Source organism: Rhinopithecus roxellana, chromosome 1, assembly GCF_007565055.1.
Source record: "Rhinopithecus roxellana isolate Shanxi Qingling chromosome 1, ASM756505v1, whole genome shotgun sequence".
Taxonomy (NCBI): Eukaryota; Metazoa; Chordata; class Mammalia; order Primates; family Cercopithecidae; genus Rhinopithecus; species Rhinopithecus roxellana.
In genome coordinates, this window is record NC_044549.1 from 131,629,295 (window position 1) to 131,649,935 (window position 20,641).

The 20,641-nt window shown below is 43.1% G+C and overlaps 1 protein-coding gene across 2 annotated transcripts in view; it reads left to right on the plus strand.

Annotated features, from left to right (window-relative positions):
• Nucleotides 1–20,641, plus strand: part of KLHL6 (kelch like family member 6) — a 70,952-nt gene that overhangs the window by 35,262 nt on the left and 15,049 nt on the right. For both annotated transcript variants that reach the window (XM_010366221.2, XM_030931516.1), the window contains exon 3: nt 14,002–14,451. In XM_010366221.2, coding sequence (XP_010364523.1) covers nt 14,002–14,451 — 450 coding nt within the window. The remainder of the gene's footprint in view (nt 1–14,001; nt 14,452–20,641) is intronic.

The following is a 20,641-nucleotide window of genomic DNA, read 5'->3' on the forward strand; positions in this document are numbered from 1 at the left end:
CTGTGTAGAAAGAAGAAGACATAAGAAACTCCATTTTATTCTGTACTACAAAAAATTCTTCTGCCTTGAGATGCTATTAATCTGTAACCCTAGCCCCAAACCAGTGCTCGTAGAAACATGGGCTGTGTTGACTCAAGGTTTAATGGATTTAGGGCTGTGCAGGATGTGCTTTGTTAAAAATGTGTTTGCAGGCAGTATGCTTGGTAAGTCATCGCTATTCTTCAGTCTCAAGAGTACCCAGGGACAAAATGCACTGCGGAAGTTCGCAGGGACCTCTGCTCAAGAAAGCCTGGGTATTGTCCAAGGTTTCTCCCCACTGAGACAGCCTGAGATATGGCCTCGTGGGAAGGGAAAGACCTGACCGTCCCTCAGCCAGACACTCATAAAGAGTCTGTGCTGAGGAGGATTAGTGAAGGAAGAAGACCTCTTTGCAGTTGAGGTAAGAGGAAGGCATCTGTCTCCTGCTCGTCCCTGGGAATGGAATGTCTCGGTGTAAAACCCAATCATACATTCTAATTACTAAGATAGGAGAAAACCGCCTTATAGCTGGAGGTGAGATACGCTGGCAACTATACTGCTCTTTACTACACTGAGATGCTTCTGTAAAGTCAAACATAAATCTGGCCTACGTACACATCAAGGCACAGCACCTTTCCTTAAACTTATTTATGACACAGAGACCTTTGCTCACATGTGTTCCTGCTGACCCTCTCCCCACCATTACCCTATAGTCCTGCCACATCCCCCTCGCCGAAATAGTAAAGATAGTGATCAATAAATACTAAGGAAACTCAGAGACCAGTGCTGGCGTGGGTCCTGCGTATGCTGAGCTCCCGTCACCTGGGCCCACTGTTCTCTCTCTATACTTTGTCTCTGTGTCTTATTTCTTTTCTCAGTCTCTCATCCCACCTGACGAGAAATACCCACAGGTGTGGAGGAGCTGGTTCCCTTCACCACCAAGTGTCTCCAGAATGAGTCTGCTGCTGGCTATTTAACATCTTTTGTCTTTATATTTCTCCGTGTTTGATCTCAATTGTTTATGCTTTTACTTTTAGGTATAACTTGCATTTAGTAAAATGTGCACTTCTTAAAGTGCTTCCAGTTTGACGAATTTTTACATGTGTATTTCACCATTCTACCATCAGTCAGATCAAGACTGACAACAGCCCTGGCATCCCAGAACTCTCCTTCGCAGCCTCCCTAGCCAGTCCTTTCCCGTGCTAACTACTGCTCTAACATCTCTTGCCGTGGGTTAGTTTTGCCTGCTTTTGAATTTCATATTGTTCTTTTTGAGTCTTAACTAATATAGAGGGTCTGAATCTTAGGCTACAAACTCAAGCGTGCCAAAAAGAATGTGATTTAACCTATTATTTTTCTGTTTTCTGGATTTTTCTTTTTTTGATACAGGGCCTTGGTGTGTCACCTAGGCTGGAGTGTGGTGGCACAATCATAGCTCACTGCAGCCTTGAACTCCCAGGCTCAAGAGATCTTCCTACCTCAGCCTCCCAAGTAGCTGGGAATATAGCCATGCACCACTATGCCTGGCTAATTATTATTATTATTATTATTTAGAGACAAAATCTCGCTTTGTTGCCCAGGCTGGTCTCAAACTCCTTGCCTCAAACAATCCTCCTGTCTCACTCTCCCAAAGTGCTGGAATTACAGGCATGAGCCACTGTGGTCGTCCAAACCTGTTATTTTTCTATCATTGAACTTAATTTCTATCCTGAGCTCTCATTCTACCAGTGGCAGAAATCATAGTTAATGACACAGGAAAGTTTAATCAATTCAGGATTCGGGTTGCTTACATAGTTCCAGGGGACATTTATACAGTGCCGGGCATTGAAAAAAGAGGCATCTGTCCTGAGCTTACCATGGTCATTTGCATTATTGGTCCATGTGGCACCCACTGGAGCACCTGTGTTCCCATCAGTCTCTCTCTGAGTTTTCATTCCTTTCTTACTGACATCAACAAGTCCCCAGTCCTACCTGATTCTGGTCATCGGTCCTTGCAGGCCACTTAGCATTCTCTCTGTCCTGTTTGCAAAGCCTCTTCAGGTCTGCCAATCCTCTCAGCTACATCTGTGCCCCTCTCAAGACACAGGACACTTTCATTCGCTCTCCTTTACAAATCCAGAGCTATAGGGGATGTGGAGCAACTACCATAGGGCCCCTTTGTCTGGAAACAACACACTCTCATCTCATCTGTTACCACTATACTGGACTGCTGCTTTTCTTTCTTTCTTTCTTTCTCTTTTTTTTTATTATACTTTATGTTTTAGGGTACATGTGCACAACGTGCAGGTTTGTTACACATGTATACATGTGCCATGTTGGTTTGCTACACCCATTAACTTGTCATTTACATTAGGTATATTTCCTAATGCTATCCCTCCCCTCTCCCCCCACCCCGCAATAGACCCCAGTGTGTGATGTTCCCCTTCCTGTGTCCAAGTGATCTCATTGTTCGATTCCCACCTATGAGTGAGAACATGCGGTATTTGGTTTTCTGTTCTTGCGATAGTTTGCTGAGAATGATGGTTTCCAGCTGCATCCATGTCCCTGCAAAGGACACGAACTCATCCTTTTTTATGGCTGCATAGTATTCCATGGTGTATATGCTGCTTTTCTGCTTTCAACTCGGCCATCAAGGCACGCGTTCTTTTGTTCTCAGATTCACAACCTATAAGGGACTTTTAGCATCCCCCTCACTCTGGAGATTTGGCCTGGGATGGGAAGTGAGGCATCATCTCGGGAACCCACCCCTGCTTCTCATTCTTTTGTTAGACAGTCTCTTTCTTGTATCTGTTCCTTGCCTGGGAATTTTTATTGCCTCCGGGGTGGGAAAAGCTAACTCTTGCTTTGTCATCCATTCTTCTGCATCTCCTGTTTTGGTCTAAACTTGGTTGGTGCTCAGACTCTTTAGCCCTCTGGCTTTTGAGGCTGGAAGGGCTAGATTCTTACCACTAACTGGTATTTCTTTCAAAACCACTTCTCTAGTTTAAGTTCTGAAAGTCTATTTAGAAACTCAAAAGCCAAGAATTATCTTCTTTTGCCTGCTCTATCACCCCTTCCCTAAGTAAGCCTGTGTTCTGTTGCTGCCTATAGGTTGTAAAATACAGGAAGTTGGGTGTGGGGTTTTAATTGTAATGAAAATCCATATTGCTACCAGATTCTGACTGGAAGTACTCCCTACCTACCACAAATTACTAAGCATGTTCTAAGTGCAAGCTGTTTTGTGAGAAGCTGTTAGGAGAAAATAAAGATTAAAAATGTGGAGTACAGGTCACATTTATGTAGCAATTTTGTCCCCTACATATCCCATTTGATGTTGACAATGACTTTGTGGGCGAGCAGGCCAGGTAGAACCCTCACAATGAGCCTGCAAGGTGGGTTTTATGTTCTCAGCACTTTCCAGATGAGAAAACTGGCTGAGAGAGAGAGAGAGAGAGAGAGAGAGAGAGAGAGAGAGAGAGAGAGAGAGAGAGTTCAGCTCATCAAGAGGTGGAGCTATGGGTGGAGTTTTCAAGTAAACCCAGAACTTCCGACTCCATATATCCACTTCCCTCCACTATCCCTGAAAGATTCTCAATAAGCCTTTAGGCCACTGGAGAAAACAAGTAGAACCCAAGGCAGAAAGGAGCGGACATTGAATTGGACTTCATAGGATGGGTGCCAGTAGGATTGGGAGAAAAGTATTCCAGGCAGAAAGAACCTGAAAGTAGACTTGTTTCAGCCTTCCCTACCCACCACCCCACCTATTGCAGCTGCCTGCGTTCATGGGGCTGCTTCTCTGCACTTGGCTTCTGCTTCCATTCCTGCTGCTGTGCCCTACACACACGCGCGCGCGCGCACACACACACACACCACACCACACCACACCCTGAGAGCATCAACCATGTCCCAGATGCAATCATTCTACTTCATCTTTACAACAGTGTCTCTCCCTGGTCCTTTCCTTGTCCCTGGGCTGCATCACTGAGCCCCAGCCATGCCACTTGCCCCTTGAATACGTGGGTCCCATGTATTGCCTGTTGTGCCCTGCTAGCCTGCTGGGGCCACCACTGTCTTCTCTGGAAACTCAGGGGCTGTTTGCTGCTTGAATCTTGACTAAGCTTGCCACACTGATGGTCTTTTCCCCAGTCCATTTCCACAGTTGCCTCAGTCCTCCCACATCTGCCCCGCCTTAGTGAGTAGGTCTTTTGCAGGTCTTAGTTCCTTCCTTTTCTGCCCACTCCATGAGGCTTCCAGGAACCAGCAGATTGCTCAGCCAAGTCTAGAGCAAGGACTGAAAGGAGGGGCAAAGGGAGCAGAGGATGTCCCTCCTGGGGGGCTGTGAGGCATACTGCCACGGGATTGGAGCTGGAGCATCGCCCGGGAGAGGGGAAGAGAGGTAAGGATGGAAGATTAGAATCAATGGTAATTCACAAATTTTTAGCATGAAGACCCCTTTTAAACACCAATACAGACCTCACTGGAGAGGAGCTTTGCTTTTAGTATCTATTGCTGGAGAAGAAAAGTTTTGACAAAAAATTTACAATTGTCTGGGCACAGTGGCTCACACCTATAATCCCAGCACTTTGGGAGGCCAAGGGAGGCAGATCACTTGAAGTTGGGAGTTCAAGACCAGTCTGGTCAACATAGCAAAACACTGTGTCTACTAAAAATATTATATAAAAATTAGCTGGGCGTGGTGGTGCGAGCCTGTAATCCCAGCTACTCGGGAGGCTGAGGAACGAGAATCACTTGAACCCAGGAAGTGAAGGTTGCAGTGAGTTGAGATTGCACCATGCACTCCAGCCTGGTTGACAGTGTGAGACTCTGTCTCAAAAAACAACAACAAAAATTACAATGAATTCAGAAATACTTTGAAATAAATTTAAAGTTTATTAATCTTATCACACCTTCACACATGCTGACTTGTCGGAGCTGAAGGTAAGAATATCAATGTCTTTATAGAATAACTCCAAGGCCATTTGGACACCATGGTCAATGGAATTGCTGATGTGGACTAAAATAGGACTTCAGTGATTCTGAAGTGGATTTGAAGGCACCCTGAGGGAGACGTGGAGTCACGTGGGTCCCCTAGGACCTCAGATTTTGAAGACCATCAAGGAGAAGCAGAGGTGGGCAGTGGAGATGAGGAACAGTCAGTGCATTCTCTTGGAGGCAGACACAGACACTTCTCATGGGAACTGCAGCCATGTCTCAAGTGGTTTCTTTGATTGTATTTTTAGCCTCCCTGTTTGAGAGTCAGGTGACTGGCTGCAACCTTTTGCTCACATGTCCCCCCCAAACAGGAAGTTGGCTGTCTTTTGCCATTATCTGTCATCTCTCAGCTCTAACAAACAAGTTCATGTGTCATCAGGACAGGCTGAGGCAGAAAATTTACCCTGAAGTCTTGAATAATCTTGAATGTGAAGAAGCAGAAGCACATTTAAAAGAAACCCATTTCTGGTTCCCATGATTGCCTTGCACATCATCAGTTTCCCAACCATTGGTTGGGATCACGTGATGCTGCCCTACACCCCCTCACACCCAAAAGTGTTTATTGAAGTATATTTTGGAAGAACTTAGGCAACTTGGAGATTCCCCACCTGCCGCTGTCCTCATAAAGCCTCTTCAGACTCTCCTTGCATTTTGTTAGCTCAACAATGCAACAAGCTACAAAGGCAGCCCAATGCTGCCTGGAGCATCACCTGTACCGCCTCCTAGCGGTGTGAACTTGCATAGCTCTTTGAATTCTCTATTTGCTCCTCTATGCAAATGCTAATTATAACACCTTCCCTTTTTTTTACCTGTTAGATACAATACACTTGTTAAAAAATAAAATTTATTTGTTAAGTGAAATAATGACTGGGAACATGTCTAGCTCAGATCTGGGTGCATAGTAAGTGATAAATATGTCCTTCCTCTGTTGCTCTTTCTCTTCTTTTTTCCAGACTTTGTGGTAGATGCTGCTAGGAATAAATACCCAAGTATGACCTAGAAGCTGCTTTGAGATGCTTGTCTCAACTGACCCTAGTACTCTTTGTGCTCCACAAAAGGGGCAAGCGAGGTGCCCAGTGGAGCACAGAGGAGGGAGGGATTCCATGTTGGGGAATAGGAGATGCCATCAAGGAAGAAGTAGCTTTTAAGAATGAACTTCATGCATAGGTAGGATTTCTCTACAAATTCTTCTTTTCCTTTTTATTTTATTTTAGTTTTTTAGAGACAGAGTCTTGCTCCATTACCCAGGCTAGAGTACAGTGGTGTGATCATGGCTCACTGCAACCTTGAACTCCCAGGCTCAAGTGATCCTCCCTCCTCAGCTTCCCAAGTAGCTGGGACTATAAGCATGGGACACCACACCAGGCTAATTTTTACATTTTTTGTAAAGACGAGGTCTCATGATGTTGCTCAGGCTGGTCTTGAAATCCTGGGCTCAATCGATTCTCCTACCTTGGCCTTCCAAAGTACTATGATTACAGGCTTAAGCCATTGTGCCCAGCCCTTAAGCCAGTATTGACCCAGAATTTTAAATGACCAGAGGTGGGGTTCCAAGCACAGTCTAGTCAGGACTCTGGCTCTCTTCCTCTCTGGCTCTTTTGACTTGGCTCTCCCTCTTGTGTTGGTTTTGTCCTCAGGTGGATGGATACCAGGGAGTAACTCACCTGTCCCCTGCCAACTAAGTTCCCAGAAAAATGCCACATGTGCAAATGTTCACATACTATTGTAGGGGTTCACAGACTTTCTGGATCCATCCATTGATCCCAGATGTAATAACTCTGAATCAAGCAAATAGACCTAGCCGGGTGCTGTGGCTCATGCCCATAATCCCAGCACTTTGGGAGGCCAAGGCGAGCAGATCACCTGAGGTCAGGAGTTCAAGACCAGAATGGCCAACATGGTGAAACCCCATCTCTATTAAAATACAAAAAAATTAGCCGGGTGTGGTGGTGTGCCCCTGTAGTCCCAGCTGCTTGGGAGGCTGAGGCAGGAGAATCTCTTGAACCCGGGAGGCAGAGGTTGCAATGAGCCGAGATCGTGCCACTGTACTCTAACCTAGGCAATAAGAGCGAGACTCCATCTCAAAATAAATAAATAAATAAATAAATAAATAAATTAATTAATTAAATTTAATTAAAAGACAAAGAAAACAGCCCTGTGTGGATAGTCATGGCTGTAATATTCATGTCTTCCTCTTTATTGAGGTAAACTTTCAGGGGGATTTCTCTGTTGAAAATGGGGTGAGCTCTCCTGAGTCTTTCCTTAACAAGTTGGGCTTTGGAGTCGGACTTGTCTGGGTGAGGTGCATAGGATCATAACAGAAGGTGATGATGGGGAAAGGCAGCTCAGGCCGAGGGATGGCAGGAGCATGGAAAGGCACTGCCACAGAGAGGCTTCAGGACTACTTGGAGAAGTGAGGAGATGGATGCGGTTGTGGCTGGGGTTCTGTCAGGGAGGGTCCTGGTGATGACTGTCAGCCAGATTGTGGAAGATTAAAGGGGTGGAAGTAGGACTGTCCTTGGTTTCAGGCAGTGGAGTCCCTGGACTCTGGTCCATAGCATTTATCTCAAATGTCCTTTCACACTCCGTGTTGTATTATTTGGTTAGCGTCTGCCGCTTCCACTGGTCTGTTGGCTTCAAGAGGCACTTTGTCTCTGCTCACCGCTGTACACCCAGCACTAGTTGGGAGCCTCCTACATAATATTAATAGATGCTCACAGCCATAAAAAAGGATGAGTTCATGTCCTTTGCAGGCACATGGATGAAGCTGGAAGCCATCATTCTCAACAAACTAATACAGGAACAGAAAAGCAAACACCGCATGTTCTCACTCATAAGTGGGAGTTGAACAATGAGACACATGGACACAGGAGGGGAACATCACACACCAGGGCCTGTCGGGTGGTGGGGGGCGAGGGGAGAAAGAGTATTAGGACAAATACCTAACGTGTGCGGGGCTTAAAACCTAGATGATGGGTTGATGGGTGTAGCAAACCATGGCACACGTATACCAGTGTAACAAACCTGCACGTTCTGCACGTGTGTCCCAGAACTTAAAGTAAAATAAAATAAAAAAAAATACATGCTCAATTCACATTCGGTCGATACACAGGTAGCTGGATGGATGAATTGCCAAGTGGAGTGAAGAGAGACAAGTTTAGATCAATGTTTCTTCTAACAAGTGTGAGCTTCAGTACTTGATTTGATTCTCCTCTGCGGTTTCCTTCTTTGCTCATCAACAGCCATTAAGCAGGAACAGGAATTGACATCTTGTTGGCTAGTCCTTCCTGTGTCGGGGCAGATCAGGTCATCTGAGCTTCCCAGTGACGTGTGAAAATGACATTTGGCATCTACCAAGCCTCTGTCCCCAACATACGTTATGTGACCTGGAGCAGCTTGAAATAGTATAAAAAACATGCATTTTTGGAATCAGAGATGACTGGTTCAAACTTTGCTTCTATCTTTCATTAACTGTAAGTCTCTGAGGAAATTTCTTCTCCGAATCTGGTTTCCTCAGAGATGATAATAAATACCTCCTTCATGGCGTTGTGGTAGGGATCGAGTAACTCTTATAGTTAGTATGTAGAGTCTGGCCTGTAGTAAGCGCTCTTTTAGTGTTTGCCTTTTATTTTCTCATTGTGTCCTTTAAAAATCACAATAATGTGTTTATTTTACATATTTTTTCCTGAGTTTATAATGTTCATGCTCAGTATAGTAAAGTTGTCATACAACAAACTCTAAAAACATTAATAATTTTATCTATAACCATTGCTAACATTTTGTATGTTACCTTCTAGTATTTTCTCTATGAATGAGAAAGTTGGTCTATTTTAAGTAGATATTTCCTACAGACAATTGGAGATGGTAGGAAGGGGTGAAGAGTGTAAAATAATTCTCCCTTTCTTCCCTGAAATTGGATGGGAATTAGTGTGAGCCACTGTGCCTGGCCTCTGTGACTTTATTATATAAATAAAAAATATATTATATTAGATATAAATATAAAATATATTATATAATATATAATACAATATATAAATACATAATATAATATATAAATATATAATTTATATATAATAAAATATAAATATATAAAATATAATATATATTTATATAAAATATAAATATATAAATGTATAATATATAATATATTTATTTTATATATATATAAAATAAAGTCACAGAGGCCAGGCACAGTGGCTCTCACTGTGAGCCACACTGTATATATGTATATTTATGAAAATAGGATCATAGGCCCGGTGTGGTGGCTCAGGACTCTAATCCCAGCACTTTGGGAGGCCAAGGTGGGTGGATCACCTGAGGTCGGGAGTTCGAGACCAGCCTGATCAACATGGAGAAACCTCATCTCTATCAAAAATAGAAAATTAGCCGGGTGTGGTGGCACATGCCTGTAATCCCAGCTACTCAGGATGCCGAGGCAGGAGAATCTCTTGAACCCGGGAGGCAGAGGTTGCAGTGAGCCGAGATCGCACCATTGCACTCCAGTCTGGACAACAAAAGCAAAATTCTGTCTCAAAAAAAAAATAATAATAATGTACATAATATGATTTGTGATGTGCTTTTCTCATTTTGCCTGCAAATATTTCAGTTATGTCTGAAAGATAAGGATTCTTCTTAAACATAAACATGAAACCATTATTGCACCTAAAATGAATAATAATTGTTTCATTATCACCAACAGAGACAACTACTGTTCAGGTCTTATGTGACTTCCTAGAGATAGTCTAAGTACCTAGAAGTAGCCCCTCACTCAAATGCTGGCATGGTGAATGCGATATTTTGCACTGGGGGCTACCATTTAAGTGAGTCTCCTTTCAGCTCTCATAGATGTCTCTGTGAACAGGGCCAGATAGGGTTCTGGTGTCCAGTTCTGAGGGCTCACGAGGCTTGGTCTTTGTTGCATATTTTTAGTCCTTGAACTGAAAATCTGCCAACAACTAAACAGGTGTTAGCAGCCTCATTCTCAACTGTTTCCATGGGTGCTCATGCAAAGAGCAGAGCTGCCGGCAGTTGAGACCAGCAGACATGGGGTTCTCAGGCAGAATTCAGGCCTTCTCCAACTTTGCATTGTGTAGGGAAAAGAGAGATCAGACTGTTACTGTGGCTATGTAGAAAGGGAAGACATAAGAAATGCCATTTTGACCTGTACCTTGAACAATTGCTTTGCCCTGAGATGCTGTTAATCTGTAACTTTGCCCCAACCTCTTTGCCCCAACCTTGAGCTCATAAAAACATGTGTTATGTGGAATCAAGGTTTAAGGGATCTAGGGCTGTGCAGGATGTGCCTTGTTAACAAAATGTTTTAAGCAGTATGCTTGGTGAAAGTCATCGCCGTTCTCTAGTCTCGATAAACCAGAGGCACAATGCACTGCAGAAAGCCGCAGGGACCTCTGCCCTGGAAAGCCGGATATTGTCCAAGGTTTCTCCCCATGTGATAGTCTGAAATATGGCTTCATGAGATGAGAAAGACCTGACCATCCCCCAGCCCGACACCCGTGAAGGGTCTGTGCTGAGGAGGATTAGTAAAAGAGGAAGGCCTCTTGCAGTTGAGATAGAGGAAGGCCACTGTCTCCTGCCTGCCCCTGGGAACTGAATGTCTTGGTGTAAAACTCGATTGTACATTTGTTCAATTCTGAGACAGGAGAAAAACCACCCTATGGCGGGAGGCGAGACATGTTGGCAGCAATGCTGCTTTGTTATTCTTTACTCCACTGAGATGTTTGGGCGGAAAGAAACATAAATCTGGCCTACGTGCACATCCAGGCATAGTACCTCCCCTTCAACTTAATTATGACACAGATTCTATTGCTCACATGTTTTCTTGCTGACCTCCCCACTATCACCCTGCTCTCCTGCCACATTCCCCTTGCTGACATAGTGAAAATAATAATCAATAAAAACTGAGGGAACTCAGAGACCGATGCCGGTGCAGGTCCTTGGTATGCTGAGTGCCAGTCTCCTGGGCCCACTGTTGTTTCTCCATACTTTGTCTCTGTGTCTTATTTCTTTTCTTAGTCTCTCGTCCCACCTGACAAGATATACCCACAGGTGTGGAGTCACTGGTCCCTTCAACATTGACCCTTGAAGAAATGCTTTCTTTCTTTATTTATTTTGAGATGGAGTTTCGCTCTTGTTGCCCGGGCTGGAGTGCAATGGCATGATACCAGCTCACCGCAACCTTTGCCTCCCAGGTTCAAGTGATTCTCCTGCCTCAACCTCCTGAGTAGCTGGGATTACAGGCATGCACCACCACACTTGGCTAATTTTGTGTTTTTAGTAGAGATGGGGTTTCTCCATGTTGGTCAGGCTGGTCTCAAACTCCCAATCTCAGATGATGTGCGTGCCTCGGCCTCCCAAAGTGCTGGGATTACAGGCATGAGCCACTGCACCCAGCCTAAAAAAATGCTTTTTAAACGGACAATCCTATATGATCTGACACAGAAAGGTAATATTTTGCAATAGAGGTTGATCCAAAAAGTCAGGGATGTGTTCCCTGGAATGCTCTGGAGTAAAGTCCAGAGCCTAGGTCACCTTGGTCCACTCTTAGAACCAGTCCTACCCCACCATCAGCCTTCAGGCCCCATAGCCCCGCTCCCCCCAGCTCCTGCCATCCCTCCCCAGTCAGATCTGTCCCATCCCTACTATCACCAGGACCTGCCTTCAGAAGGCCTTTCCCACCAGCTCCTGCCCCCTCAGCCTCTCCTTTCCTCTCCTTCGATTAATTGATCAACCCATGTGCACCGAGAACTTGACCCTATAAGGAGTCCAGTAGACGGGGAAGGGAGCTAGGAGGTTGAACTTGTTCAAAGCTAAGCTCCAGAGAACAACAAATAAGAATGAACCAATGCACTTGAGACATGTCATCTGTAAAATGGATATTACAAAATATAATGGATTTAACAGTGCTTTGTCATCTGCAAAGTGCCCTACAAGCATAAGGGACTTGAATTTTTACGAGGACAGTGTTAACTTAAAAGTGGGACCTGAGAGCTGATCAATAATTTTACAAATTAATTTTTAATGACAAAAGTGGTACGTATTCATTTTAAAGGATATATAAATACATGAATAAACAAAAACAGAAAAATTCTCATAGTCTTATTAGAGTGTCATATCTTCTATTATTTATATAGTATATTCTATACTATATATTATCTAATATAGTATATATAGAATATACTATATTATTTATATAGTATATTCCCATGAGACTTGTTTCTGTGGGAGAACTATGGTCCCCTTGATGACAAATTTTGGCATGTGACTTACTCTGGACGGGTTTGCGTAATTGAATATAGCATGCACCCCCTCTGAGCAGAAGCTTTCAAAACCTCTGTGTGGTTCTGCCATCTTTTTTCCCCTTCTGTGATGGGACCAGAATATCTCAGGTAAGGGCTTTCCATCTTCCTGGCCCCTGGAATGAAGAGCCCTGTGAAGAACATGTAGGGTGGGTGAGAGAGAAACATTTATTGCTGTAAGCCCCTGAGACGTGGGGGTTGTTTGCTATTGCAGCATAATTTGCCTTAAGATACCTGATAACCCAAAGAGATAACAACCATTAATATTTTGACCTACATGCTTTCATCTTTTTTCTGTGACTTTATTCTGTGTATGTTTTCTTTATAAAAATAAGGTAATAATGTACACATGATTTGTGACATGCTTTTCTCATTTTATCTGCAAAGATTTCAGTTTTATCTCTAAAAAATAAGGATTCTTCTTAAACATAAACAGGAAACCATTATTGCACCTAAAATGAATAATAATTGTTTCATTATCAACAAATATTCGTCATTGTAACCATTTCTCCAACTTTAAAAAATATATATTGTTTAAATCAGGAATCCAAATAAGATCTATACTTTGCAGTTGGTTGATGTGTCTTAAATCTCTGTTTATCTTTAGATTCTCCCTCTCCTTCTCTCTCTCTTTTATCCCCTTGTAATGTATTTGTTGAAAAAACTGGACAAGTTGTTCTGTAGAGTTTTCCACAGTCTGGATTTTGCTGATCATGTTCCCATGGCATCTCTAGCAGGTTCCTCTTTCCCCTGTATTTCCCGTAAATTGCTGATTAAATGTAGAGGCTTAATCAGATCCAATAAACAGATTTTAGAGCTCAATACATTATAAACATTTTCCATTTCATTTAATATTCTTCTACAACATGTGTTTTAAGTATTTTAAGTATCTATAGAGCTGTCAACTGTATGAATGTATGATATGTATTTAGCTAGTCCCGTAAGTATCTCATTGCTTGAAGTCAATTGTATGAATGTATTATATGTATTTTAGCTAGTCCTGTAAGTATCTCATTGCTTTAAGTTGACTGTATGAATGTATGATACGTATTTAGCTAGTCCCATAACTATCTCATTGCTCTAAGTCGACTGTATGGTTGTATGATATGTATTTAGCTAGTCCCATAAGTATCTCATTGCTCTAAGTTGACTGTATGATTGTGTTATATATATTTAACTAGTCCTGTAAGTATCTCATTGCTTTAAGTCGACTGTATGAATGGATGAGCTTTAAGTCGACTCTATGAATGTATGATATGTATTTAGCTAGTCCTGTAAGTATCTCATTGCTCTAAGTCGACTGTATGAATGTATTATACGTATTTAGCTAGTCCCATAACTATCTCATTGCTTTAAGTCGACTGTATGAATGTGTGATATGTATTTAGCTAGTCCTGTAAGTATCTCATTGCTTTAAGTCGACTGTATGAATGTATTATACATATTTAGCTAGTCCCGTAAGTATCTCATTGCTCTAAGTCGACTGTATGATTGTGTTATATGTATTTAGCTAGTCCCGTAAGTATCTCATTGCTCTAAGTCGACTGTATGATTATATTATATGTATTTGGCTAGTCCTGTACTGTTGGATATTTAGGTTGTTTCCAATTTTTGGCTACTACACACAACTCACTGATAAACCTCCTTGTGGACTCACCATTTTCTGGCCTCCTTTCTGCCCTTTCTATTCCATCAGTTCCTGCGGATGGTGGATGCCTGTGCCAGCTTCCTCACTGAAGCCCTGAACCCAGAAAACTGTGTTGGAATACTGAGACTGGCCGACACACACTCGCTGGACAGTCTAAAGAAGCAGGTTCAGAGTTACATCATTCAAAACTTTGTGCAGATTCTGAACTCTGAGGAGTTCCTTGACCTGCCTGTGGACACTCTGCACCACATCTTGAAGAGTGATGACCTTTACGTGACCGAGGAGGCTCAGGTGTTTGAGACCGTGATGAGCTGGGTCCGGCACAAGCCATCAGAACGACTCTGCTTACTCCCCTATGTCCTCGAGAACGTGCGCTTACCGCTTCTGGACCCGTGGTACTTTGTGGAGACGGTGGAAGCAGATCCTCTCATCAGGCAGTGCCCAGAGGTCTTCCTGTTGCTCCAGGAAGCCAGGATGTACCACCTTTCTGGCAATGAGGTGAGTAGAAGATAAGAGGTGCTATATTTAACCAGTGAAGTAGGGAGTTAGCTAGGGACTTGCAGAGATGCAAGTGAAGCGGATTCAAAAATGCCTGGGCGACAGAGCGACACTCTGTCTCGAAAAAATTAAAATGCTGAGGGCATTAAGGAGAAAACACTGCCTGTTCATCGCTGGGTCGGGCAGTTTCAGAAGCCCTGATTCCCGATCTATGAAGCTGATGCCATGTGTTCAGACAGTTACTGAGTGCATTGGGTGACATGTAGAAATCACCCAGCACCACACCTGGCCCATGCCTCCTCTTCCCAGTTATGGAAGGGTGGCAGGTTGGGGGACACACTGTACACAGAAACAAGAACGTGCCCTGGGCTGGGCGCGGGGGGTCACGCCTGTAATCCCAGTACTTTGGAAGGCCAAGGCGGGCGGATCACGAGGGCAAGAGATTCAGACCATCCTGGCCAACATGGTGAAACCCCGTCTCTACTAAAAATACAAAAAATTAGCTGGGCATGGTGGCGCAGGCCTGTAGCCCCAGCTACTCAGGAGGCTGAGGCAGGAAGATCGCTTGAACTTGGGAGGCAAAGGTTGCAGTGAGCCGAGATCAGGCCACTACACTCCAGCCTGGGCGACAGAGGGAGACTCTGTCTCAAAAAACAAAACAAAACAAAACAAAAAACAAGAACGTGCCCTGTCTAGTCACTATTCCATGGGGGTGCTGTTCTTCCTTGCCCACTCTGGTGAAACGTTGCGTCTCTTGGATATACTCTGACATCACTTTGATTTAGACTCTCACCATCTGAATTTCTGGAAATTTCTCAAAACTCATCTCCCTGCTCCATGTCTGGCCTCCCTCCAATTTATTTACCAGCTGAGAGATGTGAAACTCAAGTCTGATCCTCTTGCTCTTGGGCTTGCCTTCTCCATTGGCTCCCCATCACTTTCAGAATAAAGCCCATACTTCCTGCCTACATTTCCAGAGCCTGGTCTTGCATCATTAACCTCCTGCCTGCTTCTCTAGTGTCCTCTCCAACCTCCTGCTTCTGCTGTAGTCCTAATGCACAGCTTGTGGTTCCCCAAAGTGGATGTGCTTTTTCTGCCTCCAGATCAATATGAATGTTGTTCAAGTGCTTTTCTCTTCTTCTTCATCTAGCTGACTTCTACTCCTGCTTCAAAACTCAATCCAAGCATCACTTTCTCCACAGACTTCTCCTTTTATTTGTTTATTTATTTATTTATGTATTTATTTATTTATTTATTTATTTATTTTTGAGATGAGGTCTTGCCCTGTTGCCCAGGCTGGAGTACAGTGGTACAATTGTAGCTCACTGCAGCCTCGACCTCCCAGGCTCAAGTGATCCTCCCACCTCAGCCATCCAAGTAGCTGGGACTACAGGCATGTGCTACCACACTCGGCTAATTTTAAATTTTTTTGTAGGGACAAGATCTCACTATGTTGCCCAGGCTGGTCTTGAACTCCTGAGCTTAAGTGATCTTCCCATCTCAGCCTCCCAAAGTGCTAGGGTTACAAGTGTGAGCCACCACACCCAGCCACTGTCCATGTTCTCATAGCACTTGGTGCATTGCTCCATCACAGCACCAATTGCTGCATGGAAACGAATTTATCACCTGTAAATATCTCTAGACTGGGAGCTTATAATAGTAGGAAATGTGTCTTATTGCACTTTTCATCTCTAGATCTTAGAAGAGAGTCCTAAGACTACTATATAGTGAATGAGTAATTAGTAAATGCTTGTTGAATGATTAAATTGGTACTATGAATGGTGAATAAACATATTATTTGGATCTACCTGGTTCTCCTTAACAATTCCTGAAGAAGATTTTTCTTTAGAACTTTATAAAGACAAGAATAAATTTAGTGGAGAGGAAGTAATGATATAGGGACAGTTTGTTAACAGTTTGTACACATGAAGATCCATACTTATATCTCACTATGCAATGGTTCTGGGATTAGCTACCAAGCTTTCTTCATTAGGCTATTGGTAGAAGCCTTAGCCAAACATGGCCCAGGAATTGTCTGAGGTTCTTTTGGAGTTTCTCCCTCTTTCTGTGTTCTTTTCTAGTTTTTTTTTTTTTTTTTTTTTTTTTTTTTTTTTTTTTTTTTTTTTTGTGGTCCTTAGATCCACTGTTCATTCATTCACTCTGCAAGCATACTCTTCAATGTTTAGTAGAATTTACCAGAGCCCGGTGTTTTCTTTGTGGAAAGTTTTTAAACTATAATGTATATGTTTTTAATAGATATAGGACTATTTAGGATCTCTGTGTCTTCTAGAATGAACTTTGATAGTTTGTGCCTCAAAGAATTTTTTCATTTAATATAAGTTGCTGAATGTATTGACATAAAGTTGTTCAGAACATTCCTTTATTATCTTGTTAATACCTGCAGAATCTATAGTGTTGTCACATCTCTCATTTCAGATATTGGTAATTTGTGTCGGCCCTTTTTTGTTTTCTGATCAATCTGGTTAGAGGCTTACCAATTTTATTGATTTTTCTCAAATGACTAATGTCTAGTTTCATTTGATTTTCTCTATTGTTTTTCTCTTTTCTGTTTCACTTATTTCCACTCTGATCATTATTTTCTTTCTTTCTGCTTAGTTTGGGTTTAATTTACACTTATTTCTCTAGTTTCTTAAGGTGGAAGTGGAGATCACTGATTTGAGACTTTCTTTCTTTCTAATATTGGCTTTCATGCTATAAATTTCCCCCTTAAAACTATGTAAACAGCATCCCATGTGTTTAAGCATGCTATGCCTTCATTTTTTGCAAATAAATCCTGAACACCAACTCTATGCCAGATATGGCACCAGATTCTGCAAAACAGTCTGTGTCTTACCCAGGTACTGCTAAACAGTCTGTGTGTCAGAGAAGATGGGACATTTAACAAATGAAGGGTGATGAGTGGATTGATGGGGGAAGCCTAGGAAACCACATAGGTCTTACTCTATGCTGGATGTCTAGCAGACAGCCTGCATATAATTGCAGACAGGTCTCAGTCTCTGCAACTGCCCTCAGTTCAGCATTTATTCAGTGTCTCCCCGGAATACTACACAGCCGTAAAAAAGAATGCAATCATGTTTTTTGCAGCAACATGGAGGCCATTATCCTAAGTGAACTGACACAGGAACAGAAAACTACATAATACATATTTTCACTTATAAGTGAGAGCTAAAGTTTGAGTACACATGAACACAAAGAAGGGAACAAAAGATACCAGGGCCTACTTGAGGGTAGAGGATGAGAGGAGGGTGAGGATTGAAAAACTACCGGCTGGGCGCGGTGGCTCAAGCCTGTAATCCCAGCACTTTGGGAGGCCGAGACGGGCAGATCATGAGGTCAGGAGATCGAGACCATCCTGGCTAACACGGTGAAACCCCGTCTCTACTAAAAATACAAAAAACTAGCCGGGCGAGGTGGCAGGTGCCTGTAGTCCCAGCTACTCGGGAGGCTGAGGCAGGAGAATGGCGTAAGCCCAGGAGGCGGAGCTTGCAGTGAGCTGAGATCCGGCCACTGCACTCCAGCCTGGGCGGCAAAGCGAGACTCCGTCTCAAAAAAAAAAAAAAAGAAAAAGAAAAACTACCTATCAGGTACTATGCTTATTACCTGGATGATGAAATAATCTACACACCAAAGCCCCACGACATACAATTTACCTATATAACAAATCTGCACAAGCTCCTGAACCTAAAATAAAAGTTAAAATAAATAAATAGCACTTTAAAACAATTTAAACATAAGCAGTGCCTTGCTCAACTATACTTCCAATATTTTTGCTATTTTTGTTTCTGCTTCCTATCTTCTAAGTCCTTGAAATGCAGATGATAAAGGCTTTTCTCTGATATAAAAGGTCCCTACCCTGTCTTCTGCACAATTGCTGCAATGAAATATTTTCATTGCCTTTTGTATTTCCAAGGTGCTGGGGGCAGAGTCAGACATTAAAAGCTTTAGATTTAGGAGGAGAGAGAATTCTGACATCTGGAAAATTCTTCAGTGGTGAGAACCTGGGCTTTGAGTCAGGCAGAGATCTGGGTGTTAATCTTGACTGCACAATTTATTTACAGTGTAACCTCAGGCAATTACTTAACTATGCTAAGGCACAGTTCTGATCTGTAACATGGGGATAATAATATCTACCAACTGATAGAACTGTTTTGAGAATTAAGTAATGAATGGAATGCTTAGTACAGTGTCTGGTACATGCTAAGTGCCCCACAAATGGAAGCTATTGTCATTGCCACTTGTTTCCTTTATTGTTGCTCCCTCTCACAATCAATCCTTCTCTGGGGTTAAAATCAGTCTTTTCACTGTGTTCCAGGTTTTTGTGGCCTTATTTTCCCAAATCCTTCTCAAGACACTTTCTCATCCTCATTTTATAGTTTGGGCAACTGAACCAACCAACCAACCACCATGACCTCCTAATTGGCATCTCATTCATTGCCAGTTGATTCCCTAAGAATCCAGTCTGCTCACTGCTGGAGGGGTCTTGGGTTGACTCCTCATGAGAGTAGTGTGAGCCTGGAGGCTACTCTGTGAACACACTTATCCCCGTACCCTTCATTTACCAAACTTTAACCCTCTTGTCCTATCGTCATCTTTCCCATTTGTTTGTTTGCTTTTTTCTTCAAATAGACTTTTGCCCTTGTTGCCCAGGCTGGAGTGCAATGGCGCAATCTCGGCTCACCGCAACCTCTGCCTCCCAGGTTCAAGAGATTCTCCTGCCTCAGCCTCCCAACTAGATGGGATTACAGGCATGTGCCACCACCCCTGGCTAAGTTTGTATTTTTAATAGAGACGGGGTTTCTCCATGTTGGTCAGGCTGGTCTCAAACTCCCGACCTCAGGTAATCTGCCCGTCTCAGTCTCCCAAAGTGCTGGGGTTACAGGAGTGAGCCACCGTGCCCAGCCCATCTTTCTCTTTTAACCTTGTCCATCCTCTAAACTGATATTAACAACAGGAAATTTTAGAACACCAAAAGCAAATGTCAATCTTTATTTGATTTGGGAATGGTAGCTGGAACCTTCATTGAAAGGGATATTTGGGGACAGAGGAAATTTGCCTCTTCACTTAATTGCCTCTTAAGTTTTCAGACATGAACCTGGTCTATACCAAAGGTTACTCTGACATGTGTGATGTGGGGAAAGCGGAGTAGAGGCTCCAGGCCAAGGATAGCTTTGCTGAAACAATATGCTCACTGTGTCCCCTAGTATAAGATCTGTGGACAGTTGAGCAGTCACTAAGCTGCAATTATCTGCTCTGTTTTTAACAGTCTGAAAATAAACTGGTTATGCCTGATTGTTGCATGCAGTTCATTGGCAAATACTTCCGCATGTCTGCAACAAACTGGCACATCTCAGACTTCAGATTGACATTTTTATGACATTGGGGCTAATATTTTGCCACATGTAGCTGAACTTACAATGTGGTAGTGGTGCCACCACTTGGCAGTCCCGTGGTGCTGAGTTCTAAGACAGGTCTCGTTACCCAGCCAAGCCCATCAGCTAGATGATTGTGTTAGTTCTCAGTTGCTGCATAACAAATTACCCACAAACTGAAAAGTTTAAAATAACAAACACTTACTATCTAACAGGCTCTGAGTGTCAGGGATCTAGGAGTGGTTTAGCTGGGTGCTTCTAGCTCAGGGTCTCTTACGAAGTTGCAGTAAAGCTGTTGGCTGGGGCTGCAGTGATCTCAAAGTTCAAATGGGATTCAGGCTCACTCACTGGACTGTTGGCAGCCATCAGATCCTTGCTGGCTGCTGGTTGGGAGCCTCAGTTTCTTGCCATGTGGGCATCTCTATAACAGCTGGCCTCCCCCAGAGCAAATGACCTAAGAAAGACTGAGAGAGTAATCAGGATGCAAGCTGGTAGTGCCTTTTATAGCCTAATTTCAGAAGTGATGTATCATCACTTCTGCTGTAATCTGCTGGTCATAGAGACCAATTCTAGAACAGTGTGGAGGGAACCACACAGATGTGAATACCAGGAAGCAGGGGCCACTGGGGCCATCGCGGATGCCTACACCACAGTGATTTAGACTGAGTTACCCAGCTTGCCCATTCATTCACTCATCCATTCACTCATTTTTTTTTTTTTATTTTTTGAGATGGAGTTTTGCTCTTGTTGCCCAGGTTGGAGTGCAATGGTGCGACCTCAGCTCACTGCACCCTCTGCCT